The sequence below is a fragment of the Gavia stellata genome, chromosome 38 (assembly GCF_030936135.1).
Source record: "Gavia stellata isolate bGavSte3 chromosome 38, bGavSte3.hap2, whole genome shotgun sequence".
Lineage (NCBI taxonomy): Eukaryota > Metazoa > Chordata > Aves > Gaviiformes > Gaviidae > Gavia > Gavia stellata.
This window is the reverse complement of record NC_082631.1, coordinates 827,924-845,677: the sequence shown is the minus strand read 5'-3', so window position 1 is coordinate 845,677 and position 17,754 is coordinate 827,924. Positions and strand designations below refer to the sequence as shown.

General features: G+C 63.9%; 2 protein-coding genes across 2 annotated transcripts; one reads left to right on the top strand and one right to left on the bottom strand.

The window, feature by feature from the left end:
• Positions 1 to 360: 360 nt before the first annotated feature.
• Positions 361 to 4,268, bottom strand: PGLYRP2 (peptidoglycan recognition protein 2). The gene is made up of 4 exons (XM_059833063.1): positions 3,446 to 4,268; positions 2,268 to 2,478; positions 1,891 to 2,185; positions 361 to 525 (listed from the first exon to the last, which is right to left on the bottom strand). The coding sequence occupies exons 1-4, from the start codon at positions 4,266 to 4,268 to the stop codon at positions 361 to 363; spliced, it is 1,494 nt and encodes a 497-aa protein (XP_059689046.1).
• A 3,472-nt stretch (positions 4,269 to 7,740) lies between these two features.
• LOC104258095 (ultra-long-chain fatty acid omega-hydroxylase) lies at positions 7,741 to 16,865 on the top strand. Its single transcript, XM_059833089.1, has 12 exons — positions 7,741 to 7,926; positions 9,914 to 10,058; positions 10,919 to 10,972; positions 11,056 to 11,183; positions 12,508 to 12,635; positions 14,383 to 14,650; positions 15,646 to 15,712; positions 15,791 to 15,920; positions 15,993 to 16,126; positions 16,209 to 16,273; positions 16,384 to 16,466; positions 16,688 to 16,865. The coding sequence occupies exons 1-12, from the start codon at positions 7,741 to 7,743 to the stop codon at positions 16,863 to 16,865; spliced, it is 1,566 nt and encodes a 521-aa protein (XP_059689072.1).
• Positions 16,866 to 17,754: the final 889 nt, after the last annotated feature.

Genomic DNA, 17,754 nt, shown 5'->3' with positions numbered 1-17,754 from the left:
CTAGAGCTGAGCTGGGGAGGGTGCCCAAACCCTGGGGCGGGGGGGTTGTGCCAGAATTTTTGGGGTCCCCACCCCAACTTGCAGCACCCTGCAGCACCCTGCAGCACCCTACAGCACCCCATCACCCATACCCTCCCTTGCAGCACCCCTTACTCCTCAGGGTGCTGCTTCACCCCGCCCCAGCACCCAGCATCTCCTGTGCACCCCCAAAGCTGGAGCATCACCCCGGGGTGCCACCCACCCCACATACCCCCCTTGTCCCCACCGGTACCTCGGCTGTTCTCTGCCTGCTCCGGCACCCGGACTCGACCGCCCCGGTTCCTGTCGTGGCTTCCCCATGTGACCAGGCAGGAGTTTCAGTCACACCCTCACCTCCGCCTCTGCCCCGATGATGTTATCTACGCTCCCAGCTCGGCCGGGCTCACGCTCGGCCACGGCTTGGGACATGTCGAGAAGGGTGAGCCACGCCGGGCCACCCGGCAGGGAGGGTCTGGGTACCCTGGTGGCCAGTTGCATGCATCCAGCCTAATTGCCATCATTAGGTTTCAGAGTGAACAGATGCAGGAAATGGCAGCACTTGGGCACCACAGTGTGGGGTGTGGCGTGGGCATCTCTGTGGGCTGGATGTCCAGCTGAGGGGTGGGTGGCCATCTTGGGGGGGGGTGTCTCCTTGGGTGTCATGTGGGTCTTCAAGGTGGGTTATGGGGGGGCCAGTGCTGTTTGGGCACAGGGCACACATGTGCAGACACACACATGTGTGTGCCGCAGCACCCAGCCCCGCAGCAGGTCCCGGGCACCCGGGTCCCTCGCTTAAGTCCTCTCCCATGACCCTGTGGCCACACCCCACCCCATGCCTCAGTTTCCCCCTCTCTCTCCAGGGACCACCCAAAGCTGCTGTCCTGGCGCTAACTTTATTGTGGGGGGATTTCTGGCTCTTTCTGGCTGTGGGGATGGTCTGCTGGGTCGGTGGGGCCAGGATCCATCTGGGCTGGTGGCCATCTGGGCTAGGATCCGTCCAGGCTGGTAGCCTTCAAGGCTGGGGTTCTTCTGGACCAGGGTCCATCCAGGCTGGCATCCATTGGGCTGGTGTCCATCTGGACCAGGGTCCATCCAGGCCGGCATCCGCTGGGCTGGTGTCCATCTGCACCAGGGTCCATCTGGCAGCCATGGGACTGGTGTCCATCTGGACCAGGGTCCATCCAGGCTGGCATCCGTTGGGCTGGTGTCCATCTGCACCACGGTCCATCCAGGCCGGCATCCATGGGACAGGTGTCCATCTGGACCAGGATCCATCTGGCATCCGTGGGATGGATGTCCTTCCAGAGCAGGGTCCATCTGGCATCCGTGGGATGAGTGTCCATCTGGACCAGGGTCCATCCAGGCCGGCATCCATTGGGCTGGTGTCCGTCTAGACCAGGGTCCATCTGACATCCGTGAGATGTGTGTCCATCTAGACCAGGGTCCATCTGGCAGCCATGGGACTGGTGTCCATCTGGACCAGGGTCCATCTGGCATCCATGGGATGGATGTCCTTCTAGAGCAGGGTCCGTCTGGCATCCGTGAGATGCGTGTCCATCTGGACCAGGGTCCATCCAGGCTGGCAGCCACTGAGGCCAACATCTGTTGGACCAAGATCCATCCAGACTATCACCCATCAGGCCAGCATCCATCTAGACCACGATCCAACCTTGCCTGCACCCATCCAGACCAGGAGCCCCAGGGCTGGTCCTCACTGCAGAGGAGAGAAGAAACCACCATCAGTCCCAGCATCACCTCCCACATCCACCCCCACCAAAACCCCATCCTCCCGGCCATGCCGGACCGGACCAGACACCCCAACCGGGCACCAAACCTCCAACCCCTGGAGATGCCACGGAGCTTGGTGCTCACCTTGAAGCCGTGCCAGGTCTCAATCTCATGGAAGAGGGAGTTGCCGGGGCAGTCGGTGAGACCCATCTGGCGGTGGCCACGTAGGGTGTAGTTACGGTGGAGCCGACCGGTCCGCACGGCGCAGGGCAGGAGCCTGTCCCGCACCAGAGCGATGGTGTCAGGGTCCGGCAAAGTGGTGGAGAAGTCTCCGATGTAGCTCACGCCGTAGCCTTTGCTGTTGTAGCCTTTGGTGTGGGCACCAACCCAGTGCCAACCCCGGCCTTGGTACAGGTACCCATCCGACCCCACCACGAAGCTGCAAGCACCCATTGGTCAACCTGAGTTGCCCGGAGATGGGTGACGGGGACCGCGGTGGGGTGATGGTGACGGGGTCTCACCTGTAGCCGATGTCATCCCAACCGCGGGTGTCCTGGTGGAAGCGTTGCATGGCGCGCATGTCGCGGGCGCAGGCGGTGAAGGTGCGGCACGGGGTGCTGGGTATGAAGGTGTGGTGGATGTAGACAGAGCCCAAGGGGAGGGTCAACGGTTTGGGGGTGCCCCGGTAGGGACGGGCACCCCACATGCACCGGGGCACGATGGCTGGGCACTCTGCGAGGGAAGGCAGGTGGTGGAAGAAGGGGACTTGCCCGGTCCCATGGGCAGTTGGGGACGTGGCAGCGTTCCCTTGGGGTCTTGGGGACATGGAGCATCTGCCCAGCTGAGGAACCCCTTGGCCAGGGACATGGTAGTGTCCTCCTGGGGTCCCCTCATCTAGGGGACGTGGAGCACCTGCTCAGGGTGTCCCTTGGCTGGGGACGCGGCTGTGTCCAGTGTCCAGGGGGCACAATGGTGTCCGTCCAGGGGACGTGGCGGTGGCCATCCAGGGATCGCCATCTGGGGACTCAGTGGTGGCCATCTAGGGGACACAATGGTGTCCATCATGGGGACACACCGATGTCCATCCAGGGGACATGGTGGTGGCCATCCAGGGGACCTGTGGGTGTCCGTCATGGGGACACACCGATGTCCATCCAGGGGACATGGTGGTGGCCATCCAGGGGACCTGTGGGTGTCCGTCATGGGGACACACCAATGTCCATCCAGGGGACATGGTGGTGGCCATCCAAGGGACCTGTGAGTGTCCGTCATGGGGACACCCCAATGTCCACCCAGGGGACATGGTGGTGGCCATCCAGGGGACCTGTGAGTGTCTGTCATGGGGACACCCCAATGTCCACCCAGGGGACATGGTGGTGGCCATCCAGGGGACCTGTGGGTGTCCGTCATGGGGACACAGCAACGTCCATCCAGGGGACATGGTGGTGGCCATCAAGGGACCACCATCTGGGGACACAGTGATGTCCACCCAGGGGACGCGGTGGTGTCTGACCGTGCCAGGTCGTATGTCACCAGTCAGCTCTCAGAGCTTGACTCCCCCCAGTGCCACCTACGCTGGGGTGACACTGGGGACCCCAGCCCCACCCACGGTACAGCTCTCCACCCATCCTCCCACCCCATTATTTTTTTGGGGGGGGGGGGCCAGATGTGATATCGCGACCCGGTGCCACCTCCCTACCCACGTAGACCTCCGTGAAGTCCCGCGCCGCTTGATGAGCGATGGCCACCGCCTCCTCCGGCCCCACGTCCTCCAAGAGCTCCTGGGTGGGTGGCAGCACCCGCAGCACCCTCAACATTGCTGCCACCTCCTCCTCCAGCTTCCCCGGCCCTGTCAGCACCCCAAAATCTCGCCGCCGGTAACTGCTGGGTGGTCGCCCCTCTTCTGTGCCGTTGCCCGTCCCGTAGTAGCCCCGGAGAAGGTCGGCGAGTGGGATGGGTGCTCGGGCCAGGTGGGCACCCAACAGCACCCCATCCATCGCCCCGTTGGCAACGGCATCAGGGATGAGCGACGCGGGTCCCAGCAGGGTGTAGTTTTGGGGGTCATCCACGTCATCCCAACAGCCGCCGGGTCCCAGCGTGGCTCGGTTGCCATCGCCGTCACGAGCCAAGAGGAAGGATGTCCCCAAAGCCTCGGTGATGGTGACGGCGTAGAGCGCGTCGATGGGTGGGTCAAAGGTGGGGAAGGGCCACCCCAACACCCGCTTGAGGCCAACCTCGATGCCGGCAAGGAGGGGACCAAGGGCTACGGTGGAGCCATCGGGTGCCAGCACCGCGCCACGCTCGGGTGCCGCGGCGTCGTGGTGGAGGAGTTGGGTGAAGAGCAGCCACTGCTCGTGGCTGAGCGTTGGTGGGGCTGGTGGGACATCGGGTGGCTCTCCCAGCACCGCGCGGCACCCCGGGGTGCTGCAGCCACCCAGAGCCCGCGCCAGCTCCGGCACGGTGCCGGTAAAGTTGTGGTCGGTTGACTCAAGGGCTTCCACGATCTGAACCACCGAGTCCATGTGGCGTGGTGGGAGACCTGGGAAGGGGGACGGAGCCATGGGAGGGGACCGAGGGGCACCCATGGGGTCAGGGGTGCCTGTGGGTGCAGGGATGGCGCCCATGGGTGCAGGGATGGCAAGAGTCTCCCAGGCTGGGGGAGTGTGCACCCAAAACAGGGTGACGGCACCCAACTGAGGGGAAATTCACCCAAAACAGGGCGAATGCACCCAAAACAGAATGAAAGCACCCAAACCAGGGCGAATGCACCCAAACCAGGGCGAATGCACCCATAGCAGAGCAAATGCACCCAGAAAAGGGCAAATGCACCCAAAACAGGGTGAAAGCACCTAAAACTGGGTGAATGCACCTAAAACTGGGTGAATGCACCCAGAGCAATGTGAAAGCACCCAGAGGAGGGCGCAAGCACCCAGGAAAAGAGAGGATGCACCCAAAACAGGGCAAATGCACCCAAAACAGGGTGAGAAGACCCAAAACAGGGTGAAAGCACCCAAAACAGGGTGAAAGCACCCAAAGCAAGGGGAAAGTACCCAAAGAAGGGGAAATGCACCCAAAACAGGACAAAAGCACCCATAGCAGAGCAAAGGCACCCAGCGCAGGGGGAGTGCACCCAGAAAAGGGCAAGTGCACCCAAAACAGGGTGAATGCACCCCAAACAGGGTGGATGCACCCCAAGCAGGGCGAAAGCACCCAAACCAGGGGAAATGCACCCAGAAAAGGAGGACTGCACCCAAAACAGGGTGAAAGCACCCAGAACAGGGTGAAAGCACCCAGAGGAGGGCGCAAGCACCCAGGAAAAGGGTGAATGTATCCAAAACAGAGTGAATGCACCCAAAACAGGGTGAAAACACCTCAAAGCAAGACAAAAGCACCCCAAAACAGGGTGAGAGCACCCAGAAAAGGGCAAATGCACCCAAAAGGGGGCAAAACCACCCAGAACAGGGTGAACGCACCCAAATCAGGGTGAAAACACCCCAAAACCAGCACTAAAGCACCCAGAACAGGGTGCAAGCACCCCAAAAAAGCCAAAAGCACCCCAAAAAAATAGCAAAAGCACACAGAACGGGGTGACTACACCCAAAACAGGGTGAAAACACCCCAAAAAAGGGCAAAAGCACCCCAAACCGGGACGACTGCACCCGTCGCGAGCACCCAAAGCCTGACTGAAGCCGAATGCACCCAAAACTGGGTGCAGCCCCTCCCCCGCCCCCGCTGACACCCCACAACCCCCCCCATCACCACCCACGTGGGCACAAATTTGGGTTAGAATCACCCTAATTAGGGAAAAAAATGCGACCGGATCCATTTTGGCCCGAAAAAGGGCTCAGAGAAGCCCCCGCGGTTGCCACACGCGTGTGGTGGCGTGTTGGGGCATGTTGTAGCATGCGGTTGCACGTCAGGGTGTGTTGTGGTGTATTGTGTCATGCTGTGGCATGTTGTGACGTGGCGTGGCGTGTTGTGGCAGGTTGTGGGGTGTGGTGGCGTGTTGTGGCGTGTTGTGGCGTGTTCTAGCATGTTGTGGAGTGTTGTGGGGTGTTGTGGCATGTTGTGGTGTGTTGTGGCATGTTGTGGGGTGTTGTAGCATGCTGCGGGGTGTTGTGGCATGTTGTGGGGTGTTGTGGCGTGTTGTAGCATGTTGTGGGGTGTTGTGTAGTGTTGTGGCGTGTTGTGCGGTGTTTTAGCATGTCACCACGTGTTGTGGCATGTTGTGGCGTGTCGTGGCGTGTGCCTACCTGTGCCAGGCCGGGCGCAGACGCTCAGCACCATGAGGAGCCACAGGAGCATGGTGCAGGATACGGCCCCCGCTCGCTGCGTCCCGTGTCGTGGCCTCGCCGGACTTTGGCCCCGTGTCATGAGCATGGATGTCACCGGGGGCGGGGGACGGTGGCGAGGGGGGACGGGACATGAGCACCTGGGGGCGTGTCAGGGTGACATACGTGTGTGTTGCGTGGGCGCTTCCGGCAGGGCGTCTCCGCAGCAGGTGTGTGCGCGTGTGTGTGGTGGCATGCACACGCGTGTGGGGGGCTAGGAAGGGGCTACACGCGTGTGCGTGTGTGTGTGTATACAAGAAGTGTGTACATGCGTGCACGTGTGTGCACATGTGCTTGCACATGGGGTGCATACATGCGTGTGCATGCACACAAGGGGTGTGTGCATATGTGCACGTGTCTGCATGTGTCTGCATACATGTGTGTGCCTACATACATGTGGTGCATGAGGAGTGTGTGCATACATGTGTGTATGCATCTGTGTGCATACGTGCATGTATGTGTGCACAGGGTGTGTGTGCATGTATATCTGTGTCTGCACGTGTGTGTGCATGGAGTATGTGAGTATACACGCGTGTGTTTGCATGTGCATGTGCATATATGTGTGCGCACAGGGTGTGTGCGCATACATACGTGTGTGTGCATGTGCATGTGTGTGCACATGGTGGGATGCGTGTGCACGGGGTGTGTGCGTACATACACGTATGTGCAGGGCATGTGTGCATATGTTCATATGTGTGTGCACACGTGTGTGTGCCCATGTGCATGTCCGTGCGTGTGTGTGCGGGGGGTGCATGTGTGCGCGTGCCACAAGAACACACATCAGGGTGTGAAGCCACCAGGACACGTCATGCGTGAAGCCACCAGGACACGCATGGGGGGACGATGCCACCAAGACACATGTCAAAGGTTGATGCCACCAGGACACGCCTGGGGGGACGATGCCACCAAGACACGTGTCATGCAAAAAGCCACCAGGACACATGTCAAAGGTTGATGCCACCAGGACACACATGGGGGGACGATGCCACCAGGACACATGTCATGCATGAAGCCACCAGGACACATGTCACATGTCAAAGGTTGATGCCACCAGGACGCGCATGGGGGGATGATGCCACCAGGACACACATGGGGGGACAATGCCACCAGGACACATGTCATGCATGAAGCCACCAGGACACATGTCGAAGGATGATGCCACCAGGACACACATGGGGGGATGATGCCACCAGGACACATGTCATGCATGAAGCCACCAGGACACATGTCAAAGGATGATGCCACCAGGACACGCATGGGGGGACGATGCCACCAGGACACGTCATGCATGAAGCCACCAGGACACATGTCATGCATGAAGCCAGCAGGACACATGTCAAAGGATGATGCCACCAGGACACACCTGGGGGGACGATGCCACCAGGACACATGTCAAAGGATGATGCCACCAGGACATGCCTGGGGGGACGATGCCACCAGGACACATGTCAAAGGATGATGCCACCAGGACACGCCTGGGGGGACGATGCCACCAGGACACATGTCAAAGGATGATGCCACCAGGACACGCATGGGGGGACGATACCACCAGGACACACATCATGACAAAGCCACCAGGATGCGCACGATGACACCCTGCCGCGGGGACACGTGACAACACCGTGCCCACCCGCCCCCACCCGACCTTTGCCCCTTGGGTGCCATGGCGGTGGCCTGGGCGCTGGGTCCCCTGGGTGCTGCGGCCATCGGCACCCTGCTCCTGGCCTTGCTGCTGGGGTGGCTTTGGGACGCCGTAGTCACCGTCACCCGCTTCCGGGCCACCTGCCACCAACTGCGCCTCTTCCCCCGGCCGCCGTGGCGCAGCTGGCTGCTGGGTCACACCGGCTTGGTGAGGGGACAGCAGGGGGGACAGGGTGGTGGCATCTGGGGGGGACAGTGGGGACAGGGTGGTGGCATCTGGGGGGGGTGGCAGGGACAGGTGGTGGCAGCTGGGACAGGGGATAGTGGGGACAGGGTGGTGGCATCTGGGGGGGTGGCAGGGACAGGGTGGTGGCAGCTGGGACAGGGGATAGTGGGGACAGGGTGGTGGCATCTGGGGGGGTGGCAGGGACAGGGGGGTGGCAGGGACAGGGTGGTGGCAGCTGGGGGTGGCAGGGACAGGGGGGTGGCAGCTGGGGGGTGGCAGGGACAGGGTGGTGGCAGGGACAGGGTGGTGGCAGCTGGGGGTGGCAGGGACGGGGGGTGGTAGCTGGGCCAGGGGACAGTGGGGACATGGTGGTGGCATATGGGGGGGTGGCAGGGACAGGTGGTGGCAGCTGGGACAGGGGACAGTGGGGACAGGGTGGCGGCATCTGGGGGGGTGGCAGGGACAGGGTGGTGGCAGCTGGGACAGGGCACAGTGGGGACAGGGGGTGGCATCTGGGGGGGCAGGGACAAGGGTGGTGGCAGCTGGGACAGGGCACAGTGGGGACAGGGGGTGGCATCTGGGGGAGTGGCAGGGACAGGGTGGTGGCAGCTGGGACAGGGCACAGTGGGGACAGGGGGTGGCATCTGGGGGAGTGGCAGGGACAGGGGGGTGGCAAGGACAGGGTGGTGGCAGCTGGGACAGGGGACAGTGGGGACAGCGTAGTGGCATCCGGGGGGGTGGCAGGGACAGGGTGGTGGCAGCTGGGACAGAGGACAGTGGGGACAGGGTAGTGGCATCTGGGGGGGTGGCTGGGACAGGGTGGTGGCAGCTGGGACAGGGGACAGTGGGGACAAGAGGGTGGCATCTGGGGGAGTGGCAGGGACAGGGGGGGTGGCAGCTGGGACAGGGCACAGTGGGGACAGGCTGGTGGCATCTGGGGGGGTGGCAGGGACAGGGTGGTGGCAGCTGGGACAGGGGACAGTGGGGACAAGAGGGTGGCATCTGGGGGAGTGGCAGGGACAGGGGGGTGGCAGCTGGGACAGGGCACAGTGGGGACAGGCTGGTGGCATCTGGGGGGGTGGCAGGGACAGGGGGGTGGCATCTGGGACAGGCGGGACAGTGGGGATGGGGGTGGCATCTGGGGGGTGGCAGGACAGGGGGTGGCAGCTGGGACAGGGGACAGTGGGGACAGGGTGGTGGCACCTGGGTTTGGCAGGGACAGGGTGGTGGCAGCTGGGTGGGGACAGCACGGACAGGTTGATGATGTCTGGGAGGTGGACAGGGACAGGGATGTGGCACTTTGAGGGGGGAGGCAGGGACAGTGTGGTGGCACCTGGGGGGACACAGTTGGGGCAGGTGACACCTAGGATGAGGGACAGTGGGGACAGGGTGGCAGCAGCAGGGACAGTGGCAGAGACAGGGTGGTGGCACCTAGGGGGGACAGCAGAGGCAGGGTGGTGGTGCTTGGGGGGTGGACAGGGACAGGGTGGTGGCACCTGTGGGGGGACAGCAGGAGCAGGGTGGTGGCACCTGTGGGGGGACAGCAGGGACAGGAGGGTGGCACCTGCTGGGGGACAGTGGAGGGACAGCGGTGGCACCTGCAAGGGAATGGTAGGGACAGGGTGGTGATGCCTGGGGAGGGGACAGGGACAGGGTGGTGGCACATGGAGGGGGTGACAGCAGGGAGGTGATGGTGGCACTTGAGGTGTGATGGTGGAGACAGGGTGGTGGCACCTTGGGGGGGGGGTGACAGCAGGGACACAGTGGGGACACGTGCATGGGTGACGTCAGGGACAGCACTGGCACGTGAGGTCTGGGTGACTCCAAGACCATCTGTGAACCCAAGCTGAGACTGTCCCCAAGGCTGGCCACGGGCTGGGGACAAGCACGTCCCCAAGCCTGGCTGTGACCATGGGGACAAAGGTGTCCCCAAGCCTGTCACTGAGCCCCGCGGTGGCCCGTGGCGCAGGGGAAGAGCACGGAGGAGGGGCTGCAGCAGGTGGACGAGCTGGTGGCACGGTACCGGCATGGCTGCCTGTGGTGGCTCTCGCCGTGGATACCCATCCTACGCATCTTCCACCCCGACACCCTCCGCCCCATCCTCCTGGCCTCAGGTAGGACACGAGGGCCACCAACCTGTCCTTGAGGGTCCCCAGGGCCACCCAGAGGTGTCACCGTGGGTGACCCGGTGACCTGGCCGTGCCTAGGCACCCGTCTTGTGGTGGCCACCAACCCAACCCCAAGGGTCTCCAGAGCCACCCAGAGGTCACCCTTGGCTGGCCCAGTGAGTGCCACCCCATAGTGACCACCAACCTGTCCTTGAGGGTCCCCAGGGCCACCCAGAGGTGTCACCGTGGCTCGCCCGGTGACCTGGCCCTGCCTAGGCACCCGTCTTGTGGTGGCCACCAACCCAACCCCAAGGGTCTCCAGAGCCACCAAGAGGTGGCCCTTGGCTGTCCCAGCGAGTGTCCAAATGCCCGTGCCATGGTGGCCACCAACCTGTCCCTGGTGGTCCCCAAGACCACCCAGAGGTGTCACCGTGGCTGGCCCGGTGACCTGGCCATGCCCAGGCACCCATCTTGTGGTGGCCACCAACCCAACCCCAAGGGTCTCCAGAGCCACCCAGAGGTCACCCTTGGCTGGCCCAGTGAGTGGCCAAATGCCCGTGCCGTGGTGGCCACCAATCTGTCCTTGAGGGTCCTTAGGGCCACCTAAAGGTGTGACCCATGGCCAGCACAAATGCCATGCCATGGTGACCACCAACCTGTTCTTGAGGGTCCCCAGGGCCACCCGAAGGTGTCACCACGGCCAGCCCGGTGGCCTGGTTGCACCCCAAACCCCATCCTGTGGTGGTTATGGGTGCAGACGGGGGGTCCCCTCTCCCTAGGGACCCCACCCTCCCTGGAAGCCCCCGAGGGGACCTGATGCCACCCTGGTGGCACCCCTCACCAGCCCCCGCTCCCCTCTCTCGCAGCCTTCATCGCCCCCAAGGACCAGTTCTTCTATGGCTTCCTCAAGCCCTGGCTGGGTGAGTGGGTGCTGGGGGGTGGCAGGATGGGTGGGGCAGCACCCATGGGTGCCCCACGGATGGAGCTGGGTGTCTCGCCGCAGGGGACGGGCTGCTGCTGAGTCGTGGGCAGAAGTGGGCTCGGCACCGGCGCCTGCTGACACCCGCCTTCCACTGGGACGTCCTCAAGTCCTACGTGGGTGTCTTCAACCAGAGCACCCACATCATGCATGTGAGCACCCGCTGCCTGCACCCCGAGCCCTGTCCTGCACCCAGACCCTGTCCTGCACCCGGACCTCCACCTGAACCCGCTGCCTGCACCCAGACCTGCACCCAGACCCTGACCTGCACCCAGACCTGCACCCAGACCCCTGTCCTGCACCCACTGCCTTGCACCCAGACCCTGACCTGCACCCACTGCCTTGCACCCAGACCCTGACCTGCACCCAGACCCCAACCTGCACTCACTGCCTGCACCCAGACCTGCACCCAGACCCCTGTCCTGCACCCACTGCCTTGCACCCAGACCCTGACCTGCACCCAGACCCCAACCTGCACCCACTGCCTGCACCCAGACCTGCACCCAGACCCCTGTCCTGCACCCACTGCCTTGCACCCAGACCCTGACCTGCACCCAGACCCCAACCTGCACCCGCTGCCTGCACCCAGACCTGCACCCAGACCCGCACCCAGACCCCTGTCCTGCACCCACTGCCTTGCACCCAGCCCGGCACTCAGACCCCGACCTGCACCCAGACCCTTACCTGCACCCAGACCTGCACCCAGACCCCTGTCCTGCACCCACTGCCTTGCACCCAGCCCTGCACCCAGACCCTGACCTGCACCCAGACCCCAACCTGCACCCGCTGCCTGCACCCAGACCTGCACCCAGACCCCTGTCCTGCACCCACTGCCTTGCACCCAGCCCTGCACCCAGATCCCGACCTGCACCCAGACCCTTACCTGCACCCAGACCTGCACCCAGACCCCTGTCCTGCACCCACTGCCTTGCACCCAGCCCTGCACCCAGACCCTGACCTGCACGCAGACCCCAACCTGCACCCACTGCCTTGCATCCAGACCTGCACCCAGACCCCTGTCCTGCACCCACTGCCTTGCACCCAGCCCTGCACCCAGATCCCGACCTGCACCCAGACCCCAACCTGCACCCACTGCCTGCACCCAGACCCCTGTCTTGCACCCAGACCCCAGCCTGCACCCAAATCCTGTCCTGCACCTGCACCCCAACCTGAAACCAAACCCTCTCCTCTACCCAGACCCTATCCTGCACCCACTGCCTGCACCCGCTGCCTGCACCCAGACCCCATCCTGCACCCAGACTTCAACCTGCACCCGCTGCCTGCACCCAGACCCCATCCTGCACCCAGACTTCAACCTGCACCCGCTGCCTGCACCCGGACCCCAATCCCTCACCCAGCCCTGCACCCAACCCCTGATCCCCAACCCCTGTTCTGCACCCAAACCCCAACCCGCACCCAGACCCCGACCTGCACCCAGACCCCGACCTGCACCCAGACCCCGTCCCCTGCCTGCAGGCCAAGTGGCGGGCAGCGGCGCAGGCAGCGGGTGGCCGGGTGGGGCTGGAGGTGCTGGAGCAGCTCAGCCTCCTCACCCTGGACACCCTCCAGAAATGCATCTTCAGCCACGAGAGCCACTGCCAGGAGTGAGTGTCACCCTGTCCCCTGCCAGGGTCCCCAGCACGGTCCCTGTCCCCCCTTCCCAGGGTCCCCACCCGCTTACCCTGGCTCTGTCCCCTGTTTGGGTCCCCCCTGCCCTGGCTTGGCTCCCAACTGGGGTCCCCCCTGGGCTTTGCACCCATCAGGGTCCCCCCTTGTCCTGGCTCGGTCCCCAACTAGGGTCCCCCCACCATGGTTTGGTCCCCAACTGGGGTCCCCCCTGGGTTTTGCACCCATCAGGGTCCCCCCTTGTCCTGGCTCGGTCCCCAACTAGGGTCCCCCCACCATGGTTTGGTCCCCAACTGGGGTCCCCCCTGGGTTTTGCACCCATCAGGGTCCTCCCTTGTCCTGGCTCGGTCCCCAACTAGGGTCCCCCCACCATGGTTTGGTCCCCAACTGGGGTCCCCCCTGGGCTTTGCACCCATCAGGGTCCCCCCTTGTCCTGACTCGGTCCCCAACTAGGGTCCCCCCACCATGGTTTGGTCCCCAACTGGGGTCCCCCCTGGGCTTTGCACCCATCAGGGTCCCCCCTTGTCCTGGCTCGGTCCCCAACTAGGGTCCCCCCACCATGGTTTGGTCCCCAACTGGGGTCCCCCCTGGGCTTTGCACCCATCAGGGTCCCCCCTTGTCCTGGCTCGGTCCCCAACTAGGGTCCCCCCACCATGGTTTGGTCCCCAACTGGGGTCCCCCCTGGGTTTTGCACCCATCAGGGTCCCCCCTTGTCCTGGCTCGGTCCCCAACTAGGGTCCCCCCACCATGGTTTGGTCCCCAACTGGGGTCCCCCCTGGGCTTTGCACCCATCAGGGTCCCCCCTTGTCCTGGCTCGGTCCCCAACTAAGGTCCCCCCACCATGGTTTGGTCCCCAACTGGGGTCCCCCCTGGGCTTTGCACCCATCAGGGTCCCCCCTTGTCCTGGCTCGGTCCCCAACTAGGGTCCCCCCACCATGGTTTGGTCCCCAACTGGGGTCCCCCCTGGGCTTTGCACCCATCAGGGTCCCCCCTTGTCCTGGCTCGGTCCCCAACTAAGGTCCCCCCACCACGGTTTGGTCCCCAACTGGGGTCCCCCCTGGGCTTTGCACCCATCAGGGTCCCCCCTTGTCCTGGCTCGGTCCCCAACTAGGGTCCCCCCACCATGGTTTGGTCCCCAACTGGGGTCCCCCCTGGGCTTTGCACCCATCAGGGTCCCCCCTTGTCCTGGCTCGGTCCCCAACTAGGGTCCCCCCTGCCCTGGCTTCGTCTCCAACGGGGGTCCCCCCCGGCTTTGAACCCACCAGGGTCCCCACAATCTCAACACTGTCCCCCTCTGGGTCCCCCCCACCCCAACTCAGCCCCTTCTGGGGTTCCCCCTGAGCTTTGCACCCATCAGGGTCCCCCCTTGTCCTGGCTCAGTCCCCAACTGGGGTCCCCTGCCCTGGTTTGGTCCCCAACTGGGGTCCCCCCTGGGCTTCGCACCTATCAATGTCCCCACCATCCCAACACTGTCCCCCCCCTCCAGGGGACCCCAACTCTGCCCCTCCTTGGTTCCCCCCTTATTCCAGCTTTGCCCCTCCATCAGGGTCCCCCCCAGGGATCTAAGTCCCCAAGCTGGTGTCACCCCAGCCTGGCCCCACACATCCTCACGGGCAGGGGTCCTGCTGCCACTCCATGTCCCCATTGAAGCTCACCATGGCCGGGGGGGTGGCCGTCCCCGGTGGCCCGCGGTGGCGGTCCCCAGCGGTCCCCGCTGCCCCACAGGCAGCCCAGCGAGTACATCAAGACCATCCTGGAGCTGAGCACCTTGGTGGTGAGACGCCATCACCGCCTGCTCCATTACCCAACGTTTCTCTACCGCCTCTCTGCCGACGGGCGTCGCTTCGCCCAAGCCTGTGCCACTGTGCACAGCTTCACCGCCACCGTGGTGCAGCGCCGGCGCCAGGCCCTCGACCGCCTCGGCCGCCAGGCTTGGCTGGAGAGCCACCAGGGACGGAGGATGGACTTCATTGACCTTCTCCTGCTCGCTAAGGTAGTGCCGGGGTGCGATGGTGTGGCCGTGGGGAAGGGTCGGCCATAGGGTGGTGGCCATAGAGGCACGGTGGTGGCCAAGGGGATGGTGGTGGCTATGGGGAAGGTTGGCCATAGGGTGGTGGCCATAGAGGCACAGTGGTGGCCAAGAGGGTGGTGGTGGCCATGGGGAAGGTTGGCCATAAGGTGGCGGCCACAGAGGCATGGTGGTCACCAAGGGGATGGTCATGACCATGGGGAGGGTTGGCTGTAGGGTGGTGGCCACAGCGGCATGGTGGTGGCAAAGGTGATGGTGGTGGCCATAGGGAGGGTTGGCCATAGGGTGGTGGCCACAGAGGCATGGTGGTCGCCAAGGGGATGGTCATGGCCATGGGGAGGGTTGGCCGTAGGGTGGTGGCCATAGCCGCACGGTGGTGGCCAAGGGGATGGTGGTGGCTATGGGGAAGGTTGGCCATAGGGTGGTGGCCATAGAGGCACAGTGGTGGCCAAGAGGATGGTCGTGGTCATGGGGAAGGTTGGCCATAGGGTGGTGGCCACAGAGGCATGGTGGTGGCCAAGGGGATGGTCATGGCCATGGGGAGGGTTGGCCGTAGGGTGGTGGCCATAGAGGCATGGCAGTGGCCAAGGGGATGGTGGTGGCTATGGGGAAGGTTGGCCGTAGCGTGGTGGCCATAGCAGCATTGTGGTAGCCAAGGGGATGGTCGTGGCCATGGAGATGGTGGTGGCCATGGGGAAGGTTGGCCGTAGCGTGGTGGCCATAGCAGCATTGTGGTAGCCAAGGGGATGGTCGTGGCCATGGGGATGGTGGTGGCCATGGGGAAGGTTGGCCGTAGGGTGGTGGCCATAGCGGCATGGTGGTGGCCAAGGGGATGGTGGCGGCCATGGCGAAGGTTGGCCATAGGGTGGTGGCCAAGGGGATGGTGGTGGCCATGAGGAAGGTTGGCCATAGACTGGTGGCCCCGGGGGACCCCTTGGCTGCCGCGCTCTCCCTTGCAGGACGAGGACGGCAACACCCTGTCAGATGAGGACATCTCGGCTGAGGCTGACACCTTCATGTTCGAGGGTGAGGGGAAGCCACCAGGTGTCATCGGAGGTGGGGTGGGGACTCACATGTCCCCTCGCTCACCCCTTGTCCCTGCAGGCCACGACACGACGGCCAGCGGGTTGGCATGGCTGCTCTACAACCTCGCCTGCCACCCCCACTACCAGGAGCGGTGTCGCCAGGAGGTCCACGAGCTCCTCAAGGGCAGGGACGTGGAGGAGATCAAATGGTGAGAGATCCCCACTGTCACCCCCCGGCCACCCAGCTTGGGGACGCTGGTGCCACCATCCCTCGCCCCCAGGGAGGACCTGTCCCACCTGCCCTTCACCACCATGTGCATCAAGGAGAGCCTCCGCTTGCATCCCCCTGTCACCGCCGTGTCCCGGCGCTGCACCGAGGACATCGCCCTGCATGACGGACGTGTCATCCCCAAGGGTAGGGCTCGCCCGGGGCACAAGGTGTCCCCAGTGTCACCGTCCCTCCTTGTCCCCCGTCCCTAAGGTTTCCATCCCACCAGGGATCATCTGCCTGATGAGCATCTATGGGACCCACCACAACCCAGACATCTGGCCCGAGCCCCAGGTAGAGCCACTTGGCCCTGGTAGCATGACCATGGGACAGCGGGATGTCCCTGTCACCATGGGCAGGGACAACCGTGTCCCCACGGTGTGACGGTCTCCATGTCACCCCAGGTCTACAACCCGCTGAGGTTCAGCCCAGAGAACAGCCAGGGACGATCCCCGTTGGCCTTCATCCCGTTCTCCGCCGGTCCCAGGTAAGCCATGGTGGGGACACAAGTGTCCCCAGGTGTCACCCCCGCAGCCTGGTTGGGTTCAAGGGGAGGTGGTTGTCACCCAGCCTTGACGTCTGTGCGTCATGGGGACGACACCGTCCCCACGTTTTGGGGAGGTTCCACCATCTGCTCCACCACCCAGATGGTGGGAAGGGGGGGTACGCTGTCCCCTGCGGAGGTGACAGAAGGGGACGTGGTGGCAGGAACTGCATCGGGCAGAGCTTCGCCATGGCCGAGCTGAAGGTGGTGGTGGCGTTGACAGTGGCACGCTTCACCATCCGTCTGGACCCGGGGCGGCCACCGCGCCGCAAGCCCGAGCTCATCCTCCGCGCCGAGGACGGGCTCTGGCTGCTGCTGGAGCCGCTGCCGGAGGTGGCCTGAGGGACACGGGGACACAGGGGACACCCTGCGTGGTGGATGTCCCACCTGAGGGAGGAGCGGTGAATAAATGGTGGCACAGAGGGGACGGTGTCGCGATGGTGCAGCGGGGGACGGGATGGGGTGGTGGGGCTGGTGGGTACGTGTCCTCCTCGATCGCGTGCCACCTCATGGCATGGACATGTCCCTCCGTGCCACATGTGACCATCCCAGCATGGACATGTCCCCTGGGCCAAAGTCACCAACCTGGTATGGACGTGTCCCTCCATGCCACATGTCACCATCCTGGTATGTCCTCCTGTGACACATGTACCACCATCCATGAACACGTCTCCTCCATGCCACCTGTCACCGTCCTGGTGTGGACACATCACTCCATGCCACATGTCACCATCCATGGACATGTCCCCCCATGCCACATGTCACCGTCCTGGTGTGGCCACGTCCCTCCATGCCACATGTTGCCATCCATGGACGTGTCCCCCCATGCCACATATCACCATCCTGGCACGGACATGTCCCCTGGGTCACATGTCACCATCCTGGCATGTCCTCCTGTGGCACATGTGCCACCATCCATGGACATGTCCCTCCATGCCACAAGTCACCGTCCTGGTGTGGACATGTCACTCCATGCCACATGTCACCATCCATGGACGTGTCCCCCCATGCCACATGTCACCGTCCTGGTGTGGCCACGTCCCTCCATGCCACATGTCACCATCCATGGACGTGTCACCCCATGCCACATGTCACCATCCTGGTGTGGACATGTCCCCTGGGTCACATGTCACCCTCCTGACATGGACATGTCCCCCCATGCCACTTGTCACCGTCCTGGTGTGACCATATCCCTTCATGCCACATGTCACCATCCATGGACATGTCCCCC

Excerpts from the sequence above, each read along its gene's own strand:
- PGLYRP2 (XM_059833063.1), bottom strand. The coding sequence starts at position 4,268 with ATGGACTCGGTGGTTCAGATCGTGGAAGCCCTTGAGTCAACCGACCAC. Across the intron at positions 2,479-3,445 it reads CTTCACGGAGGTCTACGTGG|AGTGCCCAGCCATCGTGCCC; the intron begins GTAGGGAGGTGG and ends CTTCCCTCGCAG. Across the intron at positions 2,186-2,267 it reads TGGGATGACATCGGCTACAG|CTTCGTGGTGGGGTCGGATG; the intron begins GTGAGACCCCGT and ends GGGTGCTTGCAG.
- LOC104258095 (XM_059833089.1), top strand. The coding sequence starts at position 7,741 with ATGGCGGTGGCCTGGGCGCTGGGTCCCCTGGGTGCTGCGGCCATCGGC. Across the intron at positions 10,059-10,918 it reads CCCCATCCTCCTGGCCTCAG|CCTTCATCGCCCCCAAGGAC; the intron begins GTAGGACACGAG and ends CCTCTCTCGCAG. Across the intron at positions 15,713-15,790 it reads TGACACCTTCATGTTCGAGG|GCCACGACACGACGGCCAGC; the intron begins GTGAGGGGAAGC and ends TTGTCCCTGCAG.